Here is a 10,893-nt window from a genome sequence, read left to right on the forward strand (position 1 = left end):
AGTTTATACAGCCATCCCTTTCACAAAAACCTTAAAAATTTTCTGGGCATAGCTTACAGCCCTTGCCCCAGCTCTGGGGTTTGTTTCAACCCCAAAAGCCAGGTTATATGACATTAACACTACTTTGAATAAAATGGCTATCTCAAAATTTCTCTTAGATGCATTTTGGGACAATACGACGCGTATGTTTATGGGGGGGGGGAGCCACTCTCCGATCATTTTTACTATTAAAAAGAGCATTAGAGCCTCTGACAGTCCAATGAGCCCCCTCCAAAGTTTATATGACCCCAATTTCTCTAAAAAAACCTTATATGCCCCCAAGACATAATTTACAAAACTTGCCCTGAGGGCTCGGGGAGATTTGTTGCATAATTTTCAGACTTATCAAATATGTTGACCAAAATGGCTATCTCAAAATTTTGATTGGAAGTGTTTGGGGAAATGATGGGTGTGGTAAGTGTTATTCGCTTCCGATCACTTTCGACTTATAAAAAGGGCCCTAGTCCTTTCAGTTTCCAATCGAAAGTTCCCTTTTTGAAGTTTTTACGACAATGCTTTCTATAAAAACCTTCTATAAACCAAGGGCATAACTTACAGCCCTTGTTATGAGGGTTTTGAGGTGGGGTGGGGCTGTCATCCTCAAAGACAATATTTCCAGACCTTTCAACTACATTGAGAAAATGGCTATGTCAAAATGCTGGTTGGAAGTGTTTGGGAAAATGAAGAACTTGGGGGGACATCAACCCTCCGATCACTTTCGACTATTAATAAGGACACTAGCCCTCTCAGTTTCGAGTGGAATGAGCGGTTTTTGAAGTTTTTACGACGAATTTTCTATAAAAACCTTATATGCCCCCCGGGCATAACTCAAAACCTTAGTCCTGAGGGCTTTGGAGGGGGGGGGGGGTTGTCATCCTCAAAGACATAATTTCCGGAAGTTTAAACTATGTTGACCAAAATGGTATATCAAAATTTTGACTGGAAGTGTTAGGGGAAATGATGCGCTTGGGAGGGGAGTTAGTTGTCCTCCAATCACTTTCGACCATTAAAAGGGACACTAGTTCTCTCAATTTCCAATCGAATGAGCCCTTTTTAAAGTTTCCGTGACAAGATCTTCTATAAGAAACCTTATATACCTCCAGAGCATGACCTACAACCCTTGCCCAGAGGGATGTAGGGGGGTTGTCGTACTCAAATATGTAATTTCAGGACCTTTCAACTACGTTGAACAATATGGATATATAATAATTTTAATTGAAAGTTTTGGGGGAAATGGTAGGCGTGGGAGGAGTTTGTTGCCCTCCAATTACTTTTGACAATTGAAAAAGGAACTAGCCCCTCCATTTTCCAATCGAATGAGACCTTTTCGACGTTTCTACGACAGCTCCTTCGATACGAAGTGCCCTGGTATAAACAAAAAAAAAAAAAAAAAACATTGTGTCAGCATCGTCCTATAATTAGGCAGCGCTAATGCGTTGCATATGATATCAACGACAAATAAAATAAATCATAACGATTATCGATATAACTGAAAGAGTTAAAGAAAATAAACTGAATGTTTAATATATAATGATATTATTTCCTGGAAACAGCAATTAAGGTGTATAGGATCCAGGGCCAGATTGACTAGTTGCGGGGCCCAATTGGTATTTTTTTTATATTAAATAATTATATCTATATATTAAATTTTAAGCAAAATTCAAATCCAGCGTATAAATAAACATGTAAATAAACCTGACCCAGCATATATATATATATATATATATATATATATATATATATATATATATATATATTATATATATATATATATATATATATATATATATATATATATATATATATATATATATATATATATACATCTATATAAATATATATATATAAATATATATATATATATATATATATATATATATATATATATATATATATAAATTATATATATATATATATATATATATATATATATACATATATATGCATATACATATATATATATATATATATATATATATATATATATATATATATATATATATATATATATATATATATATATATATATATATATACACACATATATATATATATATATATATATATATATATATATATATATATATATATATATATATATACACACATATATATATATATATATATATATATATATATATATATATATATATATATATATATATATATATATATATATATATATATATGTATATATATATATATATATATATATATATATATATATATATATATATATATATATATATATATATATATATATATATATATATATATATATATATATATATATATTTATATATATTATATATATATATATATATATATATATATATATATATATATATATATATATATATATATATATATATATATATAAATATATATATATATATATATATATATATATATATATATATATATATATATATATATATATATATATAATAGTGCAATTGCAGAAATTGTTTTACCATAAGATCTTTGATGCCAATTTGGAAGTGATTTTTGGAGTGATTGTTCTTTTTATTGGTTTATTGTGGTTTAGCGACCGTCTTAAGACGAGTTCTTTACTTTTCGTTGTGACCGTTAAGCTATAACATTTTTATGATAAATTTTTATCAGTCTTTAAAACTAAATTCGGACAGTCATAGACCCTACACACTAGAATAATTGCTTCTTTCCTTGCCTCAATCTTTATATAAATTTTTCAGTTCAAATGTTTTGAAGGCTGATATCATTCAATAAATTTTTACACGTCAAAGAGTTGAAAGCGCTATCATCATCAAGGAGTACAGTAATCATAAAGAATATAGCCTTTTTTCTCTCTATCGGCTCAGCCGATAGAGAGGATTGAACTTCAATATATATTCGAAAGTAGGATTGAACTTCAATCCTACTTTCTAGGGCTGTAATGAGAGAACGGTTGAGATGGCTAGGGCACATTCTGCGGATGAATGATTACCAAAGATGGTCCTTGTCCACTGACCGTCTAGGGCGAAACGGAAAGCAGATTATCCCTGTTTCGGTTATGATTATGTCTTAAGGAAAGATTTAAGGGAAAGGGGAAATTCTTCGGAGGGTGTAAAGAGGGAGGCTTTGAGTACAATGGGATTGGAGGAGCGTGTAGAGCTATGTTGGCTTCAGGTGGTTTGGTGCTGCAGAAAGTTGTCAGTAGAAGTAGTAGTATTGTTTACGAATAACAGGCATTTTCATCTCTTTCAAGTTTCATCTATTAAATATGAAAGCTTCCGAAATTTCTATTTTCAAAAAACTTTGCCTTAAATCTCAACTTTGATTGGTAAAGATGATTGATTGGCTTAACATTGATTGGTTAAATTTGACATAATTGGTGCTGAAGTCAAGCGTAATTTCAATTCGGTCCACATGTGACTTTCGTGTTGCTTTCCTTTTACGGAAGAAAATAGTAATCAGAATTATTTATTACAACCTAGTAACTACCGATGTAACAAGAGCTAAGAGCTCATATGGCACTTGTGATGAGGCGAGAAGAGCTAAGAGCCAAGAGATCATATGTGAATCATGAGATCATGAACCAAGAGAATGAACCAAGAAATCATGTGTTCATTGTGAAGGGAGACATACATGCACGAAGAGGTGTAGCATAAATGGGAGACAGTAACAACGGCAATCAAAGGGGGTAAAATTAACCTTGACTGGGTTGCCCACTTAATTGGACAATCTGTCTTGGCTTTTTTCTACAATTAGCCATGACTTTGACTGTAGTAGCATAAATGGGAGACAGTAACAACGGCAATCAAAGGGGGTAAAATTAACCTTGACTGGGTTGCCCACTTAATTGGACAATCTGTCTTGGTTTTTTTCTACAATTGGCCATGACTTTGACTTTTCCCACAACTATTCCCTCTTTGTTTAAATTCAAATTTGTTAAATTCACCCTTCAATCTAAGCGTTTTCCATGATTTTAGGTTCTCCACCCCAAACTTCCCCCAATGTCACCAGATCCGGTCAGGATTTAAAATAAGAGCTTTGAGAAACGATATCCTTCAAAATATCAAATTTCATTGCGATCCGATCACCTGTTCGTAAGTTAAAAATACCTCATTTTTTCTAATTTTCAGAATTACCCCCCCAACTACCCCAAAGAGAACGGATCCGTTCCAGTTATGTCAATCATGTATCTAGGGCTTGTGTTTATTTTTCCCACCAAGTTTCATCCCGATCCTCTAAGTGTTTTCCAAGATTTTAGGTTCCCCCTCCCAACTCCCCCCAATGTCACCAGATACAGTCGGTATTTAAAATAAGAGCTCTGAGACACGACATCATTCTAAATATCAAATTTTATTATGATCTGATCAACCGTTCGTAAGTTAAAAATACTTCTATTTTTCTATTTTTCCGAATTAACAGGCCCCCCACTCCCCATCTGATGATCAAATCGGGAAAACGCTTATTTCTAATTTAATCTGGTCTGGTCCCTGATATGCCTGCCAAATTTCACCGTCATAGCTTACCTGGAAGTGCCTAAAGTAGAAAAACCGGGACCGACAGACCGACAGAATTTGCGATTGCTATATGTCACTTGGTTACCAAGTGCCATTAAAAACTAGTTTTTTTTTTAACTGAAAGTAAGGAGCGACATTAAAGCTTAAAACGAACAGAAATTACTCCGTATATGAAATGGGTTGTCCCCTCCTCAACGCCTCGCTCTTACGCTACAATTTTTAATTGTTTTAAAAGCAAATTGTAGCAGAGTCAAACTTTAGCGTAAAGAGCGAGGGATTGCGGAGGGAACACCTAATAAAGAACGGCTTATTTGTTAGAGCTGTATCCTGCATAAATTCCTTCGAGAGACATCCAAATACTAAAATAGGAGAAGTAACCATTCTAATGCAAAAATGGTGGCGAAACTTCCAATGCCTCAACCCAGACTAGAAAGAAATATTTAGATACAGTTATGAAGAAATTTAAGATCTAGGTAGTAAAAAAATTTTAATATTGTGTTCAAACTACAAAAACTGACCAATTCATACTGGACAGGAGCAAAAACAGTAACTTCTGTGGTGGGCGTGTCCCTTTGAAATTCCGACTGATTTTCACAATTCTGACCATAATCATATTAGTGATATTCCCTATAATGAATGTCAAGTCACTGAAAGCAGATCAGGCAGCATTTTCTCACTTTATGTCTGGACTTGTATATAACCCACTATCTATCTAAATTTTCAATCAGCTTTAATTGGCTGGCTTATTCATACACAATGCCAAAAGGATCTTGAACAAGAGCTAAGAGCTCATATGGCACTTGTGACAAGGTCGCAAGAGCCAAGAGCTAATAAGGTATGAGCTCTAGCAAAATTCTAAGAATCAGTAGATTGTTTTAAAAGGAAAATCAGAGACTTAATGCCGGTCGGAAGTTAAAATAAGAGCTCTGCGTCACGAGGTCCTTCTAAATATAAAATTCGTTTTGATCCGATCACCCTCTCGTAAGTTGAAAATACCTCAATTTTTCTAATTTTCCTTCTCCCTTCAGCCCTTCAGATGGTCAAATCAGGGAAAACGACTTTATCAAGTCAATTTGTACAGCTCCCTGATATGCCTATCAATTTTCATCGTCCTAGCACGTCCAGAAGCACCAAACTCGCCTAAGTACTGAACACCAAAACCTAAATCCCCCAAAGAAAGCGGATCCAGCCCGGTTACGTCAATCACATATCTACGACATTTATAATGATTTTCCAAGATTTCCGGTTTCTCCCTCCTACTTCCCCCAATGCCAACAGATCTGGTCAGGATTTGAAGTAAGAGCTCTGAGACATGAGTTTATTCTAAAGATTAAATCTCATTAAGATCTGGCCACCCGTTCTTAAGTTAAAAATACCTCAGTTTTTCTGATTTTTCCAAATTAACAACCCCATCAACTCCCTCAAAGAGAACGGATCCGTACAAATGACGTCAATCTCGTATCTATAACTTGTGCTTATTCTTCCCATCAAGTATCATCCATATCTCTCCACTCTAAGCGTTTTCCAAGATTTCCGGTTTCCAATATTTCTGTCTCCCCTCCAACCCTCTATGCCCCGGATCCGATTCGAATTGAACATAGAGCATCTGAGACATAAGATTCTTCTATATTTCAAGTTTCATTAAGATCCGATCACCCATTCGTAAGATACCTCGATTTTAACGTTTTCCGAGAATTCCGGCTTCCCCCTCCAACTCCTTTCAATGTCATTAGATCTGGTCGGGATTTAAGATGAGAGTTCTAAAGCACAAGATCCTTTAAGATATCATATTTCATTAAGATTTGATTACCCGTTCGTAAGTTACAAATACCTCATTTTTTCTACTTTTTCCTAATTACCCCCCCCCCCCCCAACTCCGCCAAAGATAGCGGATCCGGTCTGGTTATGTCAGTCACCTATCTTGGACTTGTGCTTATTCTTCCCACCAAGTTTCATCCTGATCTCTCCGCTTTAAGCGTTTTCCAAGACCCCCCCCCCTAATGACACTGGATCCGGTCAGGATTTACAAGAAGAGATCTGAGTTTTGAGGTCCTTCTAAATATGAAATTTCATTAAGATACGGTCACTCTTTCGTAAGTTAAAAACACCTCATTTTTTCTATTTTTCCAAATTACTCCCCCCCCCAACTCCGCCAAAGAAAGCGGATCCGGTCTGGTTATGTCAGTCACCTATCGTGTACTTGTGCTTATTCTTCCCACCAATTTTCGTCCTGATCTCTCCGCTTTAAGTGTTTTCCATGATCCCCCCCTCCTGATGACACTGGATCCGGTCAAGATTTAAAAGAAGAGAGCTGAGTTTCGAGGTCCTTCTAGATATGAAACTTCATTAAGATACGGTCACTCTTTCGTAAGTTAAAAACACCTCATTTTTCTAATTTTTAAGAATTAACCCCTCCCCCCAACTCCCCCAAAGAGAGCGGATCCATTCCGGTTATGTCAATGACTTATCTAGGACTTGTATTTATTTTTCTCACCAAGTTTCATCCCAATTCCTCCACTCTAAGGATTTTCCAAGATTTTTGTTTCCAACTCCCCCCAATGTCACCAGATCTGGTCGGGATTTAAAATAAGAGCTCTGAGACACGATATCCTTCCAAACATCAAATTTCATTAAGGTCCCATCACCCGTTCGTAAGTTAAAAATACCTCATTTTTTCTATTTTTCCGAATTAACCAGCCCCCCACTACCCCCCACCCCACCCCAGATGGTCAAATCGGGAAAATGGTCCCTGATGCGCCTGCTAAATTTCATCGTCCTAGCTTACCTGGAAGTACCTAAAGTAGCAAACCAGGACAGACCGACATAATTTGTGATCGCTATCTGTCACTAGTTTAATACCAAGTGCCATAAAAAGGAAAAGAAAGGAGTAAGCTTAAAGGGAAATAAAAAAGAACAAATTTATCCGATAAATAATTGGGCGAGTGGACCAACATATCCTATCTAAGATTAATGACCATCACAACATCTAAAAGGGTAATTAAATCCCAAAATTCATATGCTCACAAAATCTTTAGGAAAAGTGGAAAATAATCGTGCTAATATACTGACAAAATGGTTGGGTTTGGCTTGAGGGGGAAAATTCGCAGGCATGCATATATTGATTTTCGCTGTAAAGCAGCATACTACAAATGAGTCACCTTTGTTTGCTACTCTTTTCTCTAGAAAATGGAGGGCTTCCCAGGAAACGCATATAACATTGAAAGGTGCCAATGACCAATGGTCGTTAGACAGTTTCCAATATGCTTTACCTAAGGTCGATGATGTATTTACAATTTTACACCTTTAAAGTGCTAATAGTATGCATAGAAGCAGATTTGTGTCGAAATATTTATTTTATTTTAAATTTCCTGTTTTATTCTTTACAAAAGGCACTAGATATAGCGACTTCCTTCAGAATGAGTTCTTAAACAACTCTTTATGATGCTCCAGTGCCCCGCAAGTAGGAGCAAAAAAATGGACAAATTAGTGCTACCCTTGCAAAAAAGTGATTTCCCTTGTTTTCCGAGCCAGAGGACTGTAATTTCCTATGCTTTTTGGCAATCGCGATTCTAATGGTGACTTTTGATTTCGACTCGATATATTGTCAAAACAATTGATTATAGGGTACCATGTATCGAGGTCCTCTCTTTACTAGGCAGAATAGTAGACATTGGCGAGATCACTATATTTTTTTTGGAGGGTTTCCCCCTCTTTTTCAAAAGGTTGGCGTGTTTTTCATGCTCATATATATTATTTATATATAATATAATTCTTCAAATTCATATGGTTTTTCATCAGCGTGGGTTTTCATGTGCCTAGTTAAATCGTTCTTCATAGAAAATTTTTCTAACCATGCTTCACATTCATAGGGTTTTTCTCCATTGTGAGTTCTTATATGCTTAGCAAACTCGGACTTGAAAGAAAATTCCATTTTGTATGTTTCACGTCCATAGGGTTTTTCACCAGTGTGCGTTCTCCTATGCTCAGTCAAAGCAAACTGTGAAGACAATTTCTTTTTGCACACGTCACATTCATATGGTTTTTCACCACTGTGAATTCTCATATGCACAGTCAAATGGGACTTGACAGAAAATTTACTTTTGCATGTTTCACATTCATATGGTTTTTCACCATTGTGAATTCTCATATGCACAGTCAAATGGGACTTGACAGAAAATTTCTTTTTGCATGTTTCACATTCATATGGTTTTTCACCACTGTGAATTCTCATATGCACAGCCAAATGGGACTTGGTAGAAAATTTACTTTTGCATGTTTCACATTCATACGGTTTTTCTCCACTGTGAATTCTCATATGCACAGCCAAATTGGACTTGTCAGAAAATTTCTTTTTGCATGTTTCACATTCATATGGTTTTTCACCACTGTGAATTCTCATATGCGCAGGCAAATTGCACTTGGCAGAAAATTTCTTTTTGCATGTTTCACATTCATATGGTTTTTCACCACTGTGAATTCTCATATGCACAGCCAAATGGGACTTGAAAGAAAATTTCTTTTTGCATTCTTCACATTCATAGTGTTTTTTTCCATTTTGAGTTCTCATATGCCTGGCCAATTTGTGCTTCAAAGGAATTTGTTTTTTGCAGTCCAGTTTTAAGTCTTCTTGGTATGTAAAATCGGTCACTCCAGTCATAAGCTGGGAATAAGGGTCAAGATCAAAGTTTCCAAAACTTATTGCCATATCACTAAAGGTATAATGCTGGCTGTTTATACTTGTACTTGTTATTAGAATACTTATATTACTACTTGCTTTTCAAAAGTAGACTGATGGATCTTCCTAAACAACGCTTGTTTTTATGCTATGAATGACGTCACTGAAATAGATTATGGTAAGAAATTTCATGTGACGTCATCTAGGAATGTAATATGAATGCAGCCTTTTATATTAGTGGATGAGGTCATTAAGATACTGATGTATACAATAATGACGTCATTCACATATCTTTTCCCAACATATATATATATATATATATATATATATATATATATATATATATATATATATATATATATATATATATATATATATATATATATATATATATATATATATGTATATATATATATATATATATATATATATATATATATATATATACATATACATATATATATATATTTTTATATATATATATATATATATATATATATATATATATATATATATATATATATATATATACATATATATATATATATATATATATATATATATATATATATATATTTATTTATATATATATATATATATATATATATATATATATATATATATATATATATATATATATATATATATATATATATGTTGACATTGGATTAAAGCGATTCGAAAACCTTAAAACAGAAAACCAAAAGTTTGAAATTTAGTAGAAATTGTCGAGGTTAAAATGCTTGCTGCTCAAAGAAAATTTGTACAAGTGTCAATTAACGTCAAAAAGAAATTATTATTAAATTACTTAAAATGTACAAAACTGGTGATTGCACAAATATTTCTATATATTTTGACAATGGATGAAAGCAATTCGAAAACCTTAAAAGAGAAAACCAAAAGTTTGAAGTTTAGTGGAAATTAGTGTGCTCACCAAGATTAGATTATTCGAAGCTGCGATGATGAGATTGGTCAAGTATTTTTCAAGTGTTTTACTTTGATTAAGCTGCACACTTAATTCACTTATAGTTTCGGAATCTGGAAAGTGAGTCTCTTCGAACACTTTTTCCAATTCCTTAAATTGTTCAGGAGTGAGATTTATCCGATTCCTTCGGTTAATAGGGTTTTTTCTGTCCCACCATCTTGCATATCTCTATTCGTAGGGCCTAAAATATCGAAGGCTAAGTTTGGCCAGGAAGAAAAATAGTTTGTTACATATGTTTATTTAATTTATAATTATTGTTTATTCTCGTAAAAATATTAATTTAAATTTTATTTCATTTTTAATATGCCAAGAAGGTAAATGTAACAGACATAAAGTAGTACCAAAACTAAAACCATCAAGGTTTCTTTTCCTGTTAGAACCTGGAAGTTTTCTTGTTTTTTCAGGATACTCGTAAGAAAAAAAGGGCTGATCATTAAAGTCCACTTAAGAAAGATTTCGCTCTTTTCCTATAGTGTCCACGATTTGCCATAATCTTAGAGCAACCGAGCCTCAGCTTATCACTAAATATCTTTGACAGCACGAGACCGGAGAGAATTCATAGAATCGCAAACTGTTATACTAAGCCAACGACACAATTTAAAATAGGGAATACTAAGCCCATCGCAGTATAGTGATTCTGAAAAAGTATTACCGTTGAAAACAAGAAACTCGCACTTGTCAATATCAAACAGGTCGTGGTAACGAAC

General features: G+C 33.9%; 1 protein-coding gene across 1 annotated transcript; it reads right to left on the reverse strand.

The window, feature by feature from the left end:
• Positions 1-7,455: 7,455 nt before the first annotated feature.
• Positions 7,456-9,362, reverse strand: LOC136026010 (zinc finger protein 570-like). The gene has a single exon (XM_065702159.1). It carries the CDS (start codon positions 9,229-9,231, stop codon positions 8,281-8,283), a length of 951 nt encoding a protein of 316 aa, XP_065558231.1. The 5' UTR covers positions 9,232-9,362; the 3' UTR covers positions 7,456-8,280.
• Between the last annotated feature and the right edge of the window lie 1,531 nt (positions 9,363-10,893).

Source organism: Artemia franciscana, chromosome 4 (assembly GCF_032884065.1).
Source record: "Artemia franciscana chromosome 4, ASM3288406v1, whole genome shotgun sequence".
NCBI classification, from domain to species: Eukaryota; Metazoa; Arthropoda; class Branchiopoda; order Anostraca; family Artemiidae; genus Artemia; species Artemia franciscana.